The 21,624-nt window shown below is 39.1% G+C and overlaps 1 protein-coding gene and 1 long non-coding RNA gene across 2 annotated transcripts in view; one reads left to right on the plus strand and one right to left on the minus strand.

Annotated features, from left to right (window-relative positions):
• The first annotated feature begins 112 nt into the window (after nucleotides 1-112).
• LOC121922265 lies at nucleotides 113-19,254 on the plus strand. Its single transcript, XR_006102128.1, has 3 exons — nucleotides 113-258; nucleotides 17,850-17,951; nucleotides 18,156-19,254. It is a non-coding gene; the product is annotated as an uncharacterized LOC121922265 (long non-coding RNA).
• TMF1 (TATA element modulatory factor 1) overlaps nucleotides 5,319-21,624 on the minus strand; it is a 32,440-nt gene continuing 16,134 nt past the window's right edge. Inside the window, exons 11-17 of the mRNA XM_042451474.1 lie at nucleotides 21,254-21,446; nucleotides 17,103-17,172; nucleotides 16,927-17,019; nucleotides 15,710-15,829; nucleotides 14,223-14,369; nucleotides 11,093-11,218; nucleotides 5,319-8,457 (exon numbers count right to left, since the gene is read on the minus strand). Of these exons, the coding sequence (XP_042307408.1) occupies nucleotides 8,314-8,457; nucleotides 11,093-11,218; nucleotides 14,223-14,369; nucleotides 15,710-15,829; nucleotides 16,927-17,019; nucleotides 17,103-17,172; nucleotides 21,254-21,446 (893 nt within the window). The 3' untranslated portion in view covers nucleotides 5,319-8,313. The remainder of the gene's footprint in view (nucleotides 8,458-11,092; nucleotides 11,219-14,222; nucleotides 14,370-15,709; nucleotides 15,830-16,926; nucleotides 17,020-17,102; nucleotides 17,173-21,253; nucleotides 21,447-21,624) is intronic.

The raw sequence follows: 21,624 nt of genomic DNA on the forward strand, positions 1-21,624 counted from the left end.
CCTCCTCCGGGGGTCCAGGTGGGTCAAAAGGGAGGGCCTTCCAGGAGAAGAAGGAGAAGAAGAAAAGGGGGAGGAGGGCATGGCTCCAAAGGAAAGCTAAAGAAGGGGGAATTCAGAAGGGAGGCTGTTCAAGGAAAAGGGAGGCTCTGGCCCAAGGAAAGGTAAAGACACCCATAGAAAAATAGAAAGCCATGCTTCTTGGTCATGCTCAGCATGGAGGACATTAAAGGAAAAAGGAGGGCTGTGACCCAAGAAAAGGTAAAGACACCCATAGAAATGCAAAGCCATGCTTCTTAGTCATGCTCAGAATGGAGGACAGTTAAGAAGGACGTGACCCAAGAAAAGCTCGAAACACTCACAGAAATATAAATGCATGCTTCTTGGTCCTGCTGAAAATGGAGGACCTTTTGGAATTCTGCCTAGAGAGAAGGTTGAAATGGAGGACAGGTCTTGGGACAGGAAGGGGACCTCTGGTCATGCTGCATGTCCTCCATTTCATCCTTTTGTCCAAGAGGAAGCATGCATTTACATTTATATATGAGTGTTCTTAGCTTTCTCTGGTCGTATCCTACATTTTTCTTGACTGTCCTACATTTTGCAGTGCTTTGTCCTCTTTTGAAATATATATGAGAAAATAAACCCCTTCAAGGTGTGGTGCTGGAGAAGAGTGCTGGGGACAGCCAAAAAAGGCAAATGGGTCCTAGAACAGATTGAGCCTGAAATCTCCTCAAAAACCAAGATGGCCAAATGGAAGTTGTCATACTTTGGCCACATCATGAGAAGGCACAACTCATTAGAAAAGGCAATAATGCTGGGAAAGGTTGAAGATAGTAGAAAAGGGGGCTGGCTCCATCCCACATGGGCTCAAATCAGGGAGGTCATGGGCCTGAATCTGCAGTGGAAGACGAGGAGATGTCTCATCCACAGGGTCACCATCAGTCTCCAGCACCGTATCTCAAATGAGTACCTTTTCTATCTGCTTTCTTCACTATCCAGCTGTCGCATCTGTATATAGTGAAGGAGAATAGAGTGACTGGGACAGTTCTAACTTTTGTACTCAGTTGTATATCTTAACAGTTTAGGATCTTGGCTAGTCCCCTCATAGCTACGCTTTCCATTCCTAGCCTTCTCATTTCTTAGCTGCTGTCTCTGTTCTGATCAATATTTGATCCCAGGTATGAGAATTCATTTAGTATTACCATTTCTTCATTGTCTAGATTGAATTTGTGTAAGGGTCCTGTGGAAAGACAAAAGCACAAACAAATGGGTCCTGGAGCAGATCGGTTCAGAACTCTCTCTGGAAGCCAAGATGGCAAAACTGACGCTGTTGTACTTCAGACATATCATGAGAAGGCATGGCTCATTGGGAAAAATAATAATGTTGGGAAAGGTGGAAGAAAGTAGGAAGAGAGGAAGGCCACATGCTAGATGGATGGACTCTATGCAGGAGGTCACAGGTATGAATGTACAGGAACTAAACAAAGCAGTGGAGGATAGGATGGCTTGGAGATGTCACATCCACAGGGTCGCCTGTGGCAGTTAACAACAACAAATGGGACCCATAGCATCTCCTACTCCAGCCAGTTGAAGTATGAAAGCACATTTAAATAGGAAGGTTTTTGCCTGCCATCAAAAAAGAGAGCAGGCCAACTGAGCTACTACATTACTTAGATCAAGTAACTACGGGGTGAAACAGACTGCCTCAAAAAGGCAGATTGGGATTGCCCCAGAGCTGCAACAACCACATACCGCAGCCTCCATCCGCCCTGATGCTGGCACAAGTAAGAATGGAAAAGATCGCTCTTATTTGCACCAGTAAAAAGCCACCTTACGCAGCCCCGCCACAACCCTAGGGTGGCTTCAGGATGCTCCAGGGGTGTCATGCCCCCAAGCCACCTGAAAGGTGGCTTTTACAGCCAGTCTGTCCGGCCTCTATATACCATAGATTGGGCTCCACAAATGTGTAACCTCAGCTGTAGATTCGACATGGCTTTTGTAGCTTTATTGCATTTATAGAAATTCAATCTGTAGTACATTTGCACTTTGAATAGAAAAAAAGCCTGTTTTAAAATATATTTGTTTTAATGAATCAGAGAAAAGGGGCAAGGGTTATGGTTTTGGTAAATGTTATTACAACTAAGAGCAATTATATCTTCATCCATTTAGAACATTATTGCAGGGCATAGTTAAAACTTGCCTCTTACTCTGCACACTAGTCCAGAGTTAAAGTCATGCCAACAGAATGTTTTGCAGTAGCGATCTGTGAACACAGGAAAGCATCTCTTTCATGCCATGGCAGGAAATGTAATCAAGCCAAACATATTGTTCTGTTTCCTCTGAGTCTTAAACTCATTTCTGTGCCAGCTAAGTGCTATAGTCTAAAGTTAAAAATGGCATCAAGGGCCCAAAAGAGAGAGTCTTACAGTCTTCAAACGCAGAGTATGCCATACATTTTCTTACTATTATCTTAATAGTGAACAATGTAGCAGCACTAAAATTGTTTACAGTGGCCCATTACAAACGGGCCTTTTAGTACAGAGTCAGTCCGTACTAGGGTTAGGAAGGTGTGGTGCTTCTGCACCCCCCTAACCCTAGTACGGACTGAGTCCATACAAAATGGCGGTGCCCCATCTACATGGGGGCCGCCATGACGATGTCACGACCGCACCGCCACTATACGGGGTGGCACGGATGTGACGTTGTCGCTCCGCGCCAGGGCGCTTAGTGCGCCCTTTGCACGGAGCAGGAAGGAGCTGCATTTCGAAGCTCCTTCCTGGTTTGCGCCGCTGGGCACAGCCTTCACACGGCTGCGCCCAGCAACACAAAGGAGAAAGGGGCCAAGTGGCCTCTTTCTCCTCCTCCCCGCCGCCGCAGGGTGTCCTTGGGGCTTGAAGCCCCAAGGACACCCCTTTCCAGGCTGCAGGGAAGCGGCCTTTTGCCGCTTCCCCGCAGCCTGGAAAGCAGCGGATTGGGGCCTCAGTGGCTGCCGTTCTGGCTGCTGAGGCCCCGATACCCCGGGGAAAGGGGCGGGTACAGGCCGCCTCTTCGGCGGTCTGTAACGCACCAGTGATTCCCAAAGTGAGCGATGGAAAGATCCACAGCTACCATTAAAATGAACATATTGCCAAAACTTATGTTTCCTTATCAAAACTTACCTATTGTTATTAAAGATGGTACTTTTGTAGAATGTAATAAAGAACTCAGCAAATTTGTATGGAGGGGGGAAAAGCGAGGATTAAATGGGATCTGTTAAAAAAGGAATGTGATAAAGAAGGATGTGCTCTACCGGATTTGAAATTATATTATGTGGGTTATTGTGGGTATAAGATTGGATCAAGCTGGAAAATGCAAACTTACTGAATATAGAAACTTGTAACATTAGATATGAGTGGCATGCCTATGTATGGTATCACAAAGAACTAGTTAACAAGGCTTTCAAGAATCACTTTATTCGTAAAGCATAGCTGAAAATTTGGAAATTACTCAAAGAAAGTTTTTATGTAAAAATACCATCATGGGTTTCCTTTCAAGAGGCATTCTTTGGTAGGTGGGAAGAAAAACAGAACTGGATAAGATATAAAGACTTCATAAAGGTAAATGAGAATGGAGGGAATAAATAAGATCCAAAGAAGAATTAGAATTAATTGGGGGAAATGCAATGGTTTGGATATTTGCAAATTAAATGTAAGTTTAAAGAAGATTTATTTTCAGTTGGATTTGAGGATAAATAAAACAAATCAGATAAAATAATATGGGACACAGATAAAGGAAAAATTTCAGTTATATAAGCTGCTACTTTTGAGAGAACTCGAATACATCAAAGATGATAAGTTGGGCCCAGGAAATAGGTCATTCTATATCCATAGATAACTGGGGAAATGTCTGGGAGAAAAAAACAAATTTATGGTGCCTCAAGACCTTAAAGATAATCATTTAAAGATAATGAACAGATGGTACTATACTCCGGTAAGATTAGCAAGAATATACAAACTAGGCAAAGAGAAATGTTGGAAATGTCTGAAGGAAAAAGGGTCATATTATCATGTATGGTGGTTGTGTTCTAAACTAAAACAATTTTGGCTTATGATACACAGGATATTGCAAGAAATATTCAAAATAAAATTTCCAGTGGTACCAGAGTTATATACATGACTTCCTTTTTAAGATTAGAAGCAGAAAAAAAATATTAGAGAGTGGTATCATATGCTATAATGGCAGCTAGATTATTGTTAGCTAAAAATTGGAAAATGAAAGAAATACCGAATATAGAAGATAGGCTACATAAAATTTGGGAATTAAGAGACATGGGGAAAATAACAGTATTAATACATAACAAGATAAAAGGAAGGGAATGGGAACCTTTAGAGGATTATGTGAGTAAAAAATGGAATATTAACATATAATGTTATACTACTATATAATATTATATAATAAAATATAAAAGACAAGTGATAGAACAAGATGTATCTTCCGGGCAAGATACAAGGTGTTGGTGGTCCTGACTTCTTGCCGGAGTGCCTTCTCCCATATAATCCACCCCACACTGGGAATAATGTGTTCCAACCTAAGAAGACTAGACTTTCAGCAGTGACCCAGAGATCCTTTTCATCAGCCGCCCCTAGACTCTGTAACAGTCTGCCGGACGAGATCCGTCAGATTACCACCTTGGATACCTTCAAGAAGGCTATTAAGATGGATCTCTTCCGGCAGGTCTTTCTAGACTAGAATACCCTTGCTGACCTGCCTCCCCCCTCTCTCCCTTCATCCTCCAGCGACATGATGCTGCCCCTGGAAGAGTCGGGTGGGCACTGCTTCAACCAGCCCCAATCCAGCCAGTCTCCACTCCAAAAAAGGAGTGGAAAAAAATCTGCTCCTATTTGGGGTGGAAAAAAGCCACCCCTTTGCTGCTTGAGGCAGCTTTTTATTATTATTATTATTAACCTTTATTTATAAAGCGCTGTATATTTATGTGCTGTAAATTTTTGCCGGCTCTGGGGCGAGTGATGTCTAAATGCCATGCCTCGAAGCTGAACTGAAGCTGGGCGGAGTGTAATCACCAGCGCAACTTCTGTCTGGCTTGGGGGCATGGCACATCTAAATGCCACACCCCCAAGCTGACGCAGAGCCAGACTTCAGGTCCATCTGTTTTGCTCCTGAATTTGCTTTTTAGCTCATTTGACAGCAAGCCTTAACGATGATCAATCTCAGATCAAGAGCAAGCATTACACACAATCTGATTTTTTTTGCCTCTGCTTTGTTTCCAGTTACCAACATCAACCATCAGAGTGCATGTTTATGTTTAAGAAAACACTAAAACATTAACTCAAATATTTTACTCAGACCAAAATTTAAACAGGCTTAAACTATTTACATAGACAGGTTAATATCTGTAACATATTAACATACATAGTTTATAGTAATGCAAAGGGCTTTTTAATATAAAAATTTAAAATTTCTTAAAGAACAAGAGGGCAAAAGTTGTTAACACCGTTGCAGTGAAGATTTACCTTACACACATGCACCATTTTTACGTATTTGCTAAAGATCAAATATTACTCCCATTGGACAACAGACAGGACTTAACTTCACTGTTTCTGATTTAAATGTTCTGAAAAACTAAGAATCCCATTTGTGCTCATTTCTACAGCTTTTATGCAATGCCACCCCAAACACCTGTATTCTACAAAGGAATCCCTGTTTTTCTTGACCTTTTGTTTTTTACATTAACAGTATGAAGACTGCTTCCCATCTGATGAGGCAATTATTTCCATTCCCTAATTTCCATAAACAGTTACAAACTGGGGGGGGGGAGCAGATGCACAGAAGTGACCGAACTGCTCACACAAAATAAGAAGAGTCCTGAGAAAAGAAATTGTACAGCACCATCTAGTACTTTCAAAAATTGGCCAGTAATTTAAAGACACTAAAAACATAAATTTCAGAAATAGTACATGCTAATATCATCTCTGATTATCAGAAATTAGAAAAATGATGAAGGGTTGCAAAGGAACTGGGCAGTCAAACTGCCAACATTTTATAGCAAAGCATGGCCCATAGTCTAGTCAAATTCTAACAAACACTTGGGTTTAAAACCAGTGAAAAAGCTGTGTGGATGAAAGTGTGTAGGTGTGTTGAGTTAAAAGCTGCAAAATTATTCAAATGTGTCATGCTTTTTGTTCTGAATAGTGGACATAAAAGTTCTAGTTACACACTGTGGCTAGAATCCCATTGGTTAATCCCAATTAGAATAGACTCACTGAATCAACTATTGAATGGTGAGTCACCACATACATAAGTCTAGTTGATTCAGTGGGCCTCCTCTTGACAAGACTGACTAACATTTAGACCTCTTTTCTGTTCAAAAGCAGAAAATGTTTGGTTTGAATAAATGTTATATAATGAAAATTAAGGTACTGCACATTTCTTTGTGAGAAAAGTCCAGCTGTATTCAGATTTGAACTTTATATTGGTTTAACAACATATTCACTAATGTAGTGTCTTCTTGGTAGAAAAGCAATAAATTCTATTGTCAGCAATCACTGTTGACTCCTGCTTTACATCACTGTTAAAAAAACCTGGTAATGTAAATTTATTCTTGAACTGAAGAACTGTTCTCTTAAAAGTACACAGGAATTTAGTATATTTTTTGCCAGGAAGATGCTAGATGGGGGAGAATGTAAAGATTTCATTTATTATTCACCACTTGTCTGTGATATGGCGCTCCTCTATATGCACTTTAGAATGTATGTGGGAGATTTCTGTATTAAGAGCTTCACCAAGTCAAAATCCTCTGTGCATAAAAAACTAGCACATCAAGGAGAATCCAGTCACAAGGAGCCTATGTTAGAAACCTTCTCCCTGACTTTCTCTGGTAGGGATATTTTTGAAAAAGATAGTAACCAACCATATTACTCTTTTTGTGAAACAGTAGGGTTTTCTTGTGTCCACTGACTTCTAACCCATTGTAGGTAAATGGATGATACAAATATTCACTTCATAAAATAAAAACTTGATTTCTATACACCTTAAATTAAGAAATTAGTTCAGCAAAAGTGTATTTCATGTACGAACACAGAAGAATTTACAGTGAATTAGCTATCATGTCAAATGGTAAATTCCTTCAACTAGATTTTGGAAGTGCATATATGTATCTACAACTTTGGATTTCAATGCATGTAACAAAACTTCTATATCTGAATTTTTAGAAAATATTGAAAAGATAGGGCATCTCAGCCACAGTGTCCTCATAATGAACATGTATAAATAGGCTGAAGTTAAAGAAAGGGTCTTTACAACCACGTAAAAGTTTGGCAAGAAACAACAATAAAATGAACATGTTCCTTTTGTGAATGTGATAGATATCAGTGAATTTTTTGACTTGCTCAGAATAAAAAGCTGGTAAGGCAACTTAAGGTGCTATTTCTCACTTACGTTCTGGCAAATCCTTTTTAAAAAGCATTTTCAAACTACTTGATGGTATCTTGAACATATTTATTCACTTCTGAAAATAAAGTGCATACATACACTAAAGGAAAGAATCAGTTAATGGCAGGAATGCTGAGCAACATTTCTGGAACACTCCTCCCCTTGGCTGCTGTATAATCTATTTCACTAAAGTTAAAAGCCACTGAAACTGCAAGGTAGTCCACATTCAAGTGGAAGTGTATTGCGTTTTAGGAATACAGCCAAAACATTTTTTAAAACCCCACTAGAATTGTACCTATTGAACAGGAGTTTGGTTGCTATTAAAATGTAAACCACTCTGCACTGTTGGGAGCAAAGGCAATTGTCTGGCATTGTGGGCAGCAGAACAGCTGTCTGGTTAGGGCACCAGAATATATATACAAATACAGATATTTAAATTTCATAAAGGCACCCAACCCTTCAATTTCAGATTGCAAGTGAATGCTATCTGTATGCATCTTTCACAAATTTTTTCTCTTTGAAACATTCTATTTGATAGAAAAGATCAGCAGAACAATCAGGTAATTGTCACAGAATTATTACAGGGAGTGAACAGTTGCAGTCAAAGTCTTCTGCTGCTGGAAGATCTGTCAAACACTACTATATAGATACAAGACAGTCTGCCTGCCTTTTAAATTATCATTGAAGTATAGATATAAAATTTTAAATATTAACAAATAATTTAAAGGCTCACAGTTTGCCATCATGAAATCAAAACGGTTCCTGCGAACATATGAACTCTACAATTAAAATTTTATATCACTCTATTGTACAAATTTTTACAAGGTAATTGCATTTATACACTTCTATAGTTTAATGCAACATTGTTTTCAAGTTGCAGCTTTAGAATTAACTGTGTCTTTGTTTCAGAAGTTCATCAATCTGAGTCTTGTACATGTTTTTTACATCTTCAAGGTCCAACCTCAGTTCTTCTGCTTCTTCTGCTTTCTCACCATACATCTGGAGAATAGTATTGTATCTCTGATCCAAATCCTGGGAAAAGATAGTTTAATAACTTGGTTTTGCCATTTCCAACAATATCCTAACACATTTCTGCTGGAAGTATATGAGCGGGTGGTATTCAAGAGATCACCATATATGCTAACAACAATATACACTAGGTTTAACAGCTATATATGTATATAAGCAAGAGTGAAGGAATCAATAAGCTTAAGGAAACTATAAAATTTACAGAAGTCAAAAGGTAAAGGTAAAAATCTTGACAAAATTGTCTAGTCGTGTCTAACTGTAGGAGGCAATGCCCATCCCCGCTACTAAGCCGAGGGAGCCAGCATTGTCAAAGATGATTTCTTGGTCATGTGGCCAGCATGACTAAATGCCAAGGCACACAGAACGCTGTCCCCAATGGTGTCGTGTCCATGTGGCCACATTGCCATCAAGGACAGCCCATTGTCCCCAATGGCGGCATGTGCACGCAGCAGCACCGCTATTAAAGACAACAGGACTTCAGGTAAGTCTCTGTTGTCCCCAGTGGTGGCGCGTGCATGCAGCCACGCCATCATTAGGGACAACAGGACTTCAGGTGAACTCAGGTTATTCCTAATAGTGGCACAGCCATGTGCACAGAACACCACTAAGGACAATGTGGTGTGGCCACATGCATGTGCCACCACTGGGGATAACACCGGCTGCCCCTAATGGTTCTTCCACTGGCAAAAGAAAACTTTTATTCAATCACTTTATATCTTGCCTATTTCCTAAGTGTGAGACTTGCAGAATAAAAAGAAATAAATTTATTGGCACCAAAGATAAACAAAATGATACAATAGAAAACAAGTAAAAGAAAATACAAGTTAAACCCCATATAGCTAAAAACAAAAAGATTTTAAAATATTAAATTGTCCATAGAATTAAAACCATATAAACATTGGTTTTTTGTGGGTTTTTCGGGCTATGTGGCCATGTTCTAGAAAGTTTTCTTCCTGACGTTTAGCCAGCATCTGTGGCTGGCATCTTCAGAGAATGCTTTGCCTGGAAAAAGTTGGGTGTATATATACTGTGTGAGCCTGGGAATGCAGGCATGATTTGCATGTGTATTGTTTTGTGCTGATGGCCAGCCTCAGGCTGGGAGGCTAATACAAAAGAGGATTAATGTCTGCTAATTGGTGATCATTATCTGCTGGGAAGACTCCTGACTCTGAATGGTTTCCCATTTGCATTTGCTCAGTTCTTATTTTGCTATTCCTTGGGACTGGTAGCCAAGTGTTATTCACTTTAAGGGTTTCTTCTTTCCAGTTGAAATTATTGACTTCACATATAAACATTAATTTAAACCCATAATTTAAAAACAGTACAGCACTAAAACAGAAAACCAATTATATAAAACAATCAGTTCCAAAATGCCTGCTGAAATTGGGAAGATCTTCAACCAAATAATGAAAGGACAGTGAGGAGCCTTCATTGAAAGAGAGTTCTAGAGTATGGGAGCAGCCACAGAGAGGGCCCTGTTCCTTGTCCCCACCAAACATGCCTGGATTTAGAGAAGGGCCTCCCCTGAAACGTTTTTAGATACATCCATGCTGTATAAGGCTTTATAAGTCACCACCATCACTTTGAACTGTGTCTGAAAATGGACCAGCAGTCAGTGGTTTTGTAACAAATGAGCTATAGGCTCCTAGTAATAAACATACATTAATGATCTGGCCATTTCTTTGAATCAACTGAAATTTTTGAAAATTCTCCAAAGGCAGCCTCACTTAGGAGCACACACTAGTAATCCATGCAGGATGTACCTAAGGCATGTGTCAGCGTGGGCAACTAAGACATCCCAAGAAACAATTGCAATTGGCACACTATTTTAATTGTGCAGATGTACTCCCAGCCACTGCCAAGATGTGAACATTCAGGTTTGTGGCTAAGTCTAGTATGACCAAGCTGAGAACCTGCATCTTCAGGGGCAGTGTAACTCCAACCAGCACAGACTGAAAATATACTGCCTGATTTGCTTTTTGACTGACCAGGAATACTTTGTCTTTTATGGATTAAGTTTCTCCCCCCCGCCCTTTTTGCCTTTATCCATTCCATTACTATCGGAAAGGAAAAATAGAGTTGGGTGTCAGCAGCATACTGATGGCACCATAGTAGAACACTCTGGACAATCTCAAGTGGTTTCATGCATATATTAAGTAGCATGCACGACAAACAGAACCCTGTGGGACCAGCAAAACTGTATTTTTAAACTTTTTGCTTCCCTGGCCAAGATTAAGTGTGTAGCCTATGACTTTGCCATAGTCTGAGAAAATAGTCTTTTTAGGATTGTAAATTTAGGCCCCATACAGACTGCCAAAATAAAGTTGCTTCAGGTCACTTTGGAGGTATGCTGTTTAAATGATGCATGCATCCTAAGAGTCTGGAATCTGTGCCAAAGCTGTGCTCCAGTCCTTAGGACTGGATTGTGGCTTTGGCGCGGCTTCTGGCCTCTTAGGACTCATGCAGCTTTTAAACAGCATACAGAGTGACCCGAAGTAGCTTTATTTTGGCCTGTCTGTATGGGACCTTAGCTTTTTGATCTACTTCCAAAGGAAAACTTTTAAGTACAGAACAGGGAAACAAGTATACAAACTGCAGATTTTATTTCAATTTTATCATTCATTTTAGAACTGCATACCCTTAGTTGTACACGTAGTTTGGGTATCTCCTTTACTTTTTCTTCTAAGTCATCATTTTGATTTGTTAATTTTACCAGCTCTTCTGCCATTATGGACCGAGTTCTTTCAAGGTTTCCAATCTCCAGCTACAATAAGAAATATCTGAGTTAGAGTTTGAAGTAACTAATTTTTGTTTTTCATTCCAAGCAGGAGTTTTAACCTTCCAGGCTTTAATTCTATATTACAGTAGTAGTATTCAGTTATAAAAGATACAAGAGGACAGCAGTTCTTAGGCAGCAAAACCAATATAGTATGCTCTTAAAAGTAGAAGTATAGTCTACAGAATACAGAAACACAGCCATGACCGTCTGGAATACAGTGGTACCCCGGGTTACGAATTTAATTCGTTCCGCGGCGCCGTTCGTAACCCGAAAGTTTTCGCAACCCGAAAAAGCCATAGCCGCTAGCGCTGGAAAGCCGCGATTTCGTGCGAAAAAGCGCCGAAAAGCACCAAAAAATTTTTCGTAAGCCGAAAAAAAAACGTAACCCGAAACAGTTTTTTCCTATCTAATTTTTTCGTATCCCGGAAATTTCGTAACGCGGTCATTTCGTATCCCAGGGTACCACTGTATTAGTATGCAAAGGGATCTTGTAGCACCTTTGAGACAAACTGAGTGAAAAAAGTTGTAGCATAAGCTTTCATAGACTTGGACTATTCCCTCAGATGCATAGAATGAAGTGTTGACTAGGAAGGACCTTAATCATCAGACTGTATGCATAGCCATAGAAATGCAAAACTTGTGGATATGGTGATAAGGTGACAAGTTTAATTTTTACTACAGTCATTGAACATTAAAGGCAGGAAGAAATATGTGGTCTGGCTATATGATTGGTGAAGGGAGTTTTGCAATGTGCTGTCTGTACACTGTGAACCAGAAAGCAGATGTGGTAAACTAGGGGTGTTAATCAGGGTTATAACATGTGTAATGTGGCAGGAAGCCATTGTTTGCATTCAACCCATTGTTGATGGATTGGAGTTTGTGGATATATTCTAATTCAGCTGTTTCTCTTTCCAATCTTCCTGGGTAGGTTTTTTGTTCCTGCTAAGATCCAAGATGGAATGATCAGGAAGACTGAAGTGTTCCGCAAATGGTTTTTGTGTATTCCCATTCCTAATATCGGATTTGTGTCAGTTTATCCTCTGCTGCATAGGCTGGCCTGTTTTCCCCAATGTAGAGTGCTGAAGGGCAGGATGGCATATATCTATTAGATGATGAGAGACAGCTGCTCTAATATTGTGAGATTTGTGTGATTGGGTCATCTGATAACATTTCCCGAGTAGATGTGTCGACAGAGTTGGCATCTAGGTTTGTGGCAAAGTCTCCCCATCTGTGTTGTGCATCCTCCTGTAAACAAGTAACTCTTTGAGACTGGGAGGCAGACTGTAGGCATGTAAAGGCCTGCCACCAAAAGACTTTGAGAAGGCAAAGTTATTGTCCAAAACAGATTGTAGTTCAGTGATTATATGACTGAGTGGTCTCAACTGCAAGCTGTACGTGACCCCTAGTGTGGTTCTGTAATATCCTCATGGAGATGACTCACTCAAGGCATCCCACCTGTAAATAGGGAGGCAAGGATAGAAGCAGTAATATGTAAAACCCTCTACTCATTTCTGGATTAATATCAGAGGACTCTTAATACCAGAAGGGAATTACTGGTTGTTACTGCCAATTTTTGGTAATCACCAGAAACACTTTGAAAACTGTTATTGTGAAGTTTTACCTTGACTAATGCAGAGACCCATTTTAATGCACCACTGGTTTTCTGGACTGCCTTTTTTCAAGAACAAAAGCAGCCTAAACTTCCTATAGACCATTTTTGAACAGAAACACTGGAGACTGCTTGTCCTAAATGTACAGACTGAGAGGATATCATGGGGTATAAGCAACATAGTGTTCCAACTCTGTGTATCAATCCAGCTCTTCTGTATATATATATATATTCTGTGTATCAACCCTAAATGACTTCATTTAGGGTTTCATAAAAATATCTATGAGGTCCATATCTCAATGTACTTTTAAAAGCTAATTTTCCTGATTGGTAAGCAGAAGGAAAAGTTTAAACATCAGCTAACATGGTCAGGGCATGGAATCGTACAATCATATTTCTCAGATTTATACATTCAGAAATTGTTGGAAAAATAACACAGTGTTGAGCCATTTCTTGTGGTGTTTTGAGTTTAAGCAAAGCTAAACAAAAAGGAAGGGACTGATTTTGCTACTGTCATGTGATGGGTTTTTAAAATATTCCATGTTGATAGGTAGTGGTACTGAATAGATAAATGCTTAAACATTTGCGAACTGTTGGGTTTATCAGTAAAAATCCAACTATTTATTTAATGCTAGTGAGACTGAATGCTAAGGAATGCTACTGCAAACTCACATGCACATATAAGCTGGGAATCAAATTTCCTCCTCTATGATTGTAAGAGCTGTTTAACAGTGCAAGAGAGGCTGGTATACTCTTGTTTGCAGGTCTTTAAACAGAGATTTGATGACCATCTTTCAGAATTGCTTTAGTTGTGTTCTTGCACAGCAGACAATTGGACCAGAGGTCTCTTGCTGTACCTTTTAACTCAATAATTCTATGAGTAGAAATGAAGCCTCTGTACAGAGTGGGAATGGAGCATAATGTGCCAACCTGAAAGATCTCTGCCCCCAGATATGGCTGACTGATGGTGTCATATATTACCATTAACCATATAGCTTGGTTTTGTCCCATGAGCCTTATTTTTGATCCCTGCCTGAAATTTGGTAGTGACAGTGACCTTGGGAATGATGCAATGCACCAATCTGTCAGACTAGGTTTATTTAGATCACAGACAACAATTCTGCAATTAGTATGGCTGCTTTATGAACGATTCACTTGGATGATGTACCAGAAACATATGTTCCCAATGAGGAGTGATCTTGCTTTCTGAATTTCAATACAGCATGGATATTACAGATATTATATTATTTTAAAAAGTAACACTGGCACATACAGGCTAATGGCAGATTAATATAGCCAAAATAGGATAGACTCTTATATGTCTATTATGTCTCCTCAATACATATTCCTACATATAAACACATGTATTGTAGCGGTTACCTGTAGATGAGAAATCTCTCCATCCCGTAATTTTAATTGTGACTGCAGATTTTCAATAATACTTGATCCTGCTCCCATCCTCACAGCATCATATAGATTGTTTCCACTTGTAGATAATGAACCAAAGGAATGCTCATGAGGATCATCCTGCAAGTAAAATGTGAAACAACTACGAAAATGAATTTAAAGCACTCCCTTTAGATGCTGCACAAAAGCGATGAATTCATTTTCAGTACTGGCACTTCCAGTCATTGTTAATTTTGAAAAAAAAAAAGGACTTTCTGGGCCTAAAACAGCCAAATGTAACCCCAGTATATCCCCACCCTGACCCCCGATTAGGAAACAGCAGAAGGTCTAGTGCAGGGCTGCACAAGATGCGACCCGGAGGGTCCAAAATCCTTGCCCGATCGCACGGAGCTTTGGAGGATGGGAGCAATGGACTCTTTCTCCAGAGTTTGCCTCTGCTTCCCAGGGGAGCTTTTGCTGGGGGCAGGCTTACAGCTCCTCTCACTCCATAGACCAGGCAGGCCCAGAGGGAGGAGCTTTTTACAGGCAAGCAGCAGAGATAGCCGGGAGGGCAGAGCGAGAGAGAAGACTGCAAGAGACCTAGAGATCACAAGAGAGCCTTGGGCCCTTCTTCTGGTGAGTGAGGGGGAGGAAGGAGAAAGAGAGGAGGACACCAGACCCCCACGTTGTCCTCCTCCTCCTCTGCCAAGTCCTTCGTTTTTGAATGGCCTAGGGGTTTTGCCTTTGAGTAGCAAGGCTGCCCGCCTGGCAAAACCCCAAGGCCGATCAAAAGCAAACGACTTGCCAGAAGAGGAGGACGACAACGCGGTGGTCGGGCTCTTCCTCTCTTTCTCCCATCCTCCCCCTCCTCCTCCTCACAAGGCTGCCTACCCAGCAATGGGGGGAGGAGACAAAAGAGGATGGGGGAAAGAGATAAGGATGCCCACTCACCACATTGTCTTGCTCCTCCTCTGCCGAGTCTAGACTTTCCCTCCTTTTCCCAGACACATCCCCCATCTTAGCCTTCCTGTTCAGGAGGAGGGATTTCACAATGTCCTCTATTTTGAGCATGGCTAAGAAGTATGGATTTGCATTTTGCTTACAGCTTTTATTTGGTCATGCCCCTCATTTTTTAATGTCCTTCATTTTACCTAAATGTCCTACATTTCACCTAAAATTGTTGGTGGCCCATACAACCTTGGCCGATCTTAATTTCAGCTCCTATCTCCTTCCAAGTTGGGCTCCCCTGGTCTAGGAGTTTGCAGAAATTGCCTTGGGGCATGCATGGGCTCCGAGTGTTGCAATTTATCCTCCGTCCCCAAAGTGTGATAGTATTTTCACATTCACACATTTAAAAATATTTCACATATATTATCACTTGAGCAAGGAGGCTTAAACTGCATTTAGTAAAGTACTAAGAACAACACTTAAGACTCCATGATCCCAAGAACAACATAGAAGGAACAAACAGAAGTCATTACCTGAGATATGAAAGATGCTTGGAGACCAGCCATATCAACCCCACTGATTGAGCTTGAACGTGAAAGAGTTGGAGTGCTTGAGACAGTTTCTATTGCTGACGAAATACATGATTTACGTTCCTAAGAGAAAATATACAACATGCAAAGAGCAGAATCATGAAGAAACATTTGTGATCATTTCCGAAGAAGAATAAATTGCTTAGAGAATATGGAAACTAACTGGCTTCACTCTTAAAGTTTTCCAGGTTAACTTTTTTTACAGAACTTGCTGCTTATTAGATGCAAAATAACTTAATACAGAAGAAATATCTGTCTTACTGTGGGAAATGCAGGAAACTTTCTGTATGTGTCACTGTATTAATTTATACCATATGTTAAAGCAGGTTATGGCTCTTCATACTATATCTCACAGGGTATTTCTCAGTGAAGAAATAGGATTTCCACTGCCCTGTCCTGGATTCGTCCCTTCTCACTTGCTGCCCCTCACTCCTGGAACCTCCTTCCCCCACGAGCATGGTCATCACTTCTTTAACCAGTTTCAAAACTGAGTTGAAGACTATATTGTTCAGGACAGCATTCCCAGGCATTGTGTGATTGTTTATCTGATTATTATCTCAGATCTGATATTTGATTTGATATTTGATCTTTTAATTTGTCTGATTTTTTTAATCTAATTCTATCTTGTATTATTATCTATTGTTTTATATGTATTTTGTAGAATGTATGCCATTGGCAGGTTTCATTTTGATCACTTTTATTGTTTATATGTACAGCACTGTGTAAATCTACAGCACCATATAAAGTATGATGATGATGATGATGATGTATGCTCAAATCGAACCCAGAGAAAAACAGAAGTGGGAGGATCTAATGCAATGTTCACACCAGTGAGGACTATGGTGAAATCCAAGGAAAAGAGAAAGCAAGTTAGACATACAGGCCATTTGTACAAAGACTACAGACTGGAACCACAGAAGGAAGGCTCCTAAGAAGTATAAATGCCAAAAAAAATTACATATATGTTTGACCAAAATGGACATAAACCAAACCCAAATCAGCTTGACTAACCTTATTTTGAGGCAGGAGAATGGAAGTATCAAGATATACAAAAATTGAAAGCTAATATGCTGGAAAGGCCCATCTTCCCCAACCAATGCCTTAATTTTAAGGATTGTGGCATATCAAAATTATGGGAAATGATTAGCGTAGACAAATACCTTCTCTCTTGCCGTTTCTTGTACAAAAATTGCTTTCTTTTTTTCTTGTTCAACCTTCATTTTTTCCATTTCTAGCTGAGTAGCCAACAGCATCTACAGAAAGGATAATGTATTGTTTTATTTACTGAGAACTGTACTTGATGAAGGAACATTATATCAAAGAGCTGTAAAGAAACCTTTTCTTTCTTTGATTCTTCAACTGTTTTCACATATTCTTCCTTCAGGTTTTCCAACTCAACTTCATACCTGTATATGAAACAGAAAGTACTGTCAGTATTCAATATTAACATTAATATTATTATTAAATAATAGTAAACTACATAGAACAGAATTAGAAGAAATATTGTACTCAGAAAATAGAAGTATGCTATCAAAACTATATAAATATTTGTTGAAAATTGAAATGGAAAAAGAAGTGGTAAAAAATAATATAATAGTACAGTGCGCCCACATTATACGCGGGCACTCTATACACAGCTTTGAGCATATGCTCAATGCTGTGCGGGAGTGCATGGTGCGGCGAGTCCCATTCGCATGAATGGGGCGCACTCCCAGTGGCGTGCGCCCTGCACGCCGCCGCCACGGGCACGAACCCCATTCGTTTGAATAGGGCTTGAGCATCCGCATTTTTTCTCTTACACAGGGGGTCCGGAACGGATCCCCTGCATAAGAGAAGGGCAGACTGTATGGGCACAAAATATCAGACACACCACTGAATTGGCACAGTAGAAACTTACATGGTCAAAGAGGCTATGTTACTCTAGAAGTCAAAATATAAGAGATTACTATAAAATGTTATATCACTGGTATTTAACACCAGACAAGTTGGCCAAGATATATGGATTGAATAATAAGTGTTGGAAGTGTGCAAAAGAAAAAGGGACTTTTTTTCACATATGGTATTCTTGTAAAAAAAAATCAAGAACTATTGGGAGCCAGAGGAGAAGGAGCAGACAGAGTTGGGAGAGGGTCCAGAGAATGGAATGGAGTTCGGGAAGGAGCCGGAGAAGAAGGAGCAGACGGAGGTTTGTATGTCTATAATTGGTTGGTTTATAAACATGTTATGTATTTTATACACACAATTATATATATAAAAATCAAGAAATATTGGCTGGGAATTCATAAAACAATATGTAATATTTTGTATTTTAATTTAAATCTGGAGTATATTTGTTAAATATGTTGGATGCTACAGTATGACAGAGTTATATTTCACTTAATTGTTGCAGCTAGAATGACATTAGCAAGACATTGGATAGAAGACCCAGAAGTTGAAGAATGGATTGAATATATATCTATATCAAAAATGGATAAATTAACAACACTATTGACAGATGGCAATTTGAAAAAATTCGAATCAGACTAGAACGATGTTGTAAGATTTATGTCTCAAAAGGGGAGTCAGTGGACAGTAGAAGGATTTACAGATTGTTAAGTAGAATGATAAGATAAAAATGGAGTATCAATGACATTAAAGTGATAAATGTATAGATTTAAGAGGAAAGATAATTAGTTGCTAGTAAAATGATAAGTAACAAACATGCTAAATGGAAAATTAAAGCATCACAAAATAAGTTACAGTTAATAATCAATACTGTAAGATAGGAAGGATACATTGAATAAATGTCATAAGCATGAAGATTAAATACATTGATCTGGATGCTAACAATATAGTCCTCGGATTGTATTTACAGAGAAAGAATGAACTGGTATGGAAACAGTAAGTGAAAGGAGGTTATAGTGAGTCTAGAAGATATGTGAAAGAAGATTAGAACGAATTAAAGGGAAATATAGGAGAAGGAAGTTTATATGAAGAAGGATGTATGAAAGGAAGAGAGAGATGGGTAGTTAGGAGTAAAGAAGGATAGTCATTGAAAGAACTGGAAAGGATTCAGTAGAGAAAATGGGAGGTGAAGGAAGAAAGGGATAATCCAAAGCTAGCTTGGTCAATATAGTACAGTACGAGTTATAATAGAAACAGGTTGAGTATACTGTACTTTTAAATTTAGATTACGGTAATATAGAAAGTGTGGGAGAATTAAGGAATAGAAAGTACTGTAGTTGCTCATATATAAGTCTTGAAATTTTAGTCAAAAATTGACTCAAAAAAAAAATGAGTTGACTTATCCATGGGTCAATATAGGTACTTTGCTTTAACTCTTGCTTTAAAAAAGGAATCATTCCCTGGTAAAAGGCAAGAGTGTCATCTGTCCTAGAAGCACTGTCTATTCTCTTATCCAGCCATCCTTTAGTTATGCCTGCTGGAATTTTCTAAGTTCTTTGGCACTGTTCTCCTTTCCTTCATCCTTTAGATCCTTTGTTACATGCTCTTAAGTCTTACCCTTGATTTATCTATGGGTCACATCAAAATCCATCATTTTGGCCACACAATCTGCCATCGGTTTATACATGAGGTCGACTTATATTTGAGTATATACAGTAAGTGTATGTGATTTAGTATTTTATATATGTTTATGTATGTTTATGTATGCTATAATACCAATAAAACTTTAAAAAAAGAAGAAAGTAGTCAGTAGAAAATATATTTTGAAATGTGCTGATATAGCACAAAAGGTGCCACACTTGGCAGTCAGGGTTATTCAAATTTCGCATCAATGAACGTACAGATTAATAGGATTTGCAGAATGCCAATTGAGTGTACACTTGATTGTTACAATATACTGCAGTGCACTGCAGTGCACAAATAAAAAATATATTCTTGGCAGACATGAATGCCATTAGAGCATATTGGCTTTAAAGGCAGAAATACATGGGATTGCCTGCAAACACATTTGTAGATAAACTGTTTTCTCATTATCTTTTTTTCTCTCAGTTAATGCTGCCAAATTATCTTACCTGAGAGGTGCAGTCACAGAAATACATGCCACATATACTTTTCTGAAACCAAAAAACTACACATTCACATTGTTTAAACCCTTTCCACATCTTGTTTTAAGCTTGTAATCTGATTGTTTTTGTCAAATGTGAGGCTCCTTTGCTAAAACTAATCACCAATCACAGAACCCACTTTCAGTTCCAATTTTGGGGGAGGAGTGGGATATTAATAAATATAATAAAGAAATAAATCCTTCTCTGCCTATTAAATCTGCCCCTGGTTACAGCTAAAAATGGGCTAGCCTGAAGAAGAAGAGCCCTCCCTCCGGTCCATCTGCCTTGGTCCAGGCCTCAGAGGGAGAGAAGAACTGCTGGACCTGATCCCCTCCCCCCCCCCCCCCTTCCCTTTTCCTTTTATGTCATGTCTTTTTAGATTGTAAGCCTGAGGGCAGGGAACTGTCTATTATCCCCTCTGTTGTAAACCGCTCAGATTCCCAGTGATAAGGCTGTATATAAATATTAATTATTATTATTATTATTAAAAATGCCAATGCAAATGTTCAACTTTCCCCTTTGTCCTCTACTTGAACAATTAACTTGGCTTTCTTTAAGGGAGCTTTCAACCTACACAAAGCTTCACAATGTAGCTTCTTTCTATATTTCCCACTCCATTCTTTGGGCAAGCATAACTGTTAGTGCTCACCTGAAAGGTTGGATGGATGAGGAGGGAACTATGTTAAATGGTGACTGTGCAATGTGTGGGGGAAGCAACCAGGCACTCATGTAAAAAAGGATGAAAAGGCAAAGCAAAGAAAATGGCAACGACATTAATAGTGATTACAGCATTTAACTGAATAAGGAAAGGCTGGAAGGTACACAACAATAAGAATATATACTGTATTCTATGCATTTCTTTATTATTTGGGGATACTATTTTACTTGTTTTATGCTTCTTTTCAAAGTTGCTATCTTTTGGATTTATCATTCCAGTTCCCATAATGAGCAACTGGAAATCCCAGTCTGACATTTGCAATGTATATTTTAATTCTCGTCAATTATTTACTCACTAATAACTGTATTTTTAATCTTCAAATTTTATTAAGGCAGCAAACTTTGGTATACCACGATCTGCATTAAAAGACTCCTTTTAATGTACGGTTTTGTGGCTGAAAAAGTGCACATGCTGGCATGCATTAATGGTAACACCATTTGTTAAAGGAACAGCAAGCATGTGCATTGCAGATGGATTCAGGTTCTACTGAGATGGTTTCACTGAATTATGCACAACTCTAGTTCCACATTTTCATCCCAAATTAACTAATTTTTAAGGCTACAACTTATCTCATGATGCTTTACGTTTCCTACAGGATTAGAGCTACCAATCCCAATAAAATAAAAAAGCTTCATTTTAAAAGTAGCATTGTAACATTTGCTACTTGAACCATGTGCATATATCTACAAAAAATTACTATAAACTGTAAAAGTAATTTACCGATTATTTTCATTTTCTAGTTTCTTAAGCCTGGCTTTCTCTCCTTCTAGTTGAGCTTGAAGGCGACTGTTTTCTTGCCTCAGGATACTATTTTGTGATTCAGTGGAAGAAAGCTGGATTTTATTGGAAAGAAGTTCTTCTGTAGCTGCGCGTTCTCTTTCAGTCTGTGCTGCCAGGGCAGTTTGAGATTCCCCTAGTAGCAAGAGAACAAATATAGTGCACTACCCAATATTACTAGCTGACATTTAGCTGTGACTTGGGATAAGAAAGATATAGATAAACATGGTATAGGTTCTGATGGTTTCTCTGATAACATCTCCCTCTGGAGCTATATGACCAACTAAGCTGTCTGCAGCTTCATTTCAAGTGGA

This window comes from Sceloporus undulatus, chromosome 2 (genome assembly GCF_019175285.1).
Source record: "Sceloporus undulatus isolate JIND9_A2432 ecotype Alabama chromosome 2, SceUnd_v1.1, whole genome shotgun sequence".
NCBI lineage: Eukaryota > Metazoa > Chordata > Lepidosauria > Squamata > Phrynosomatidae > Sceloporus > Sceloporus undulatus.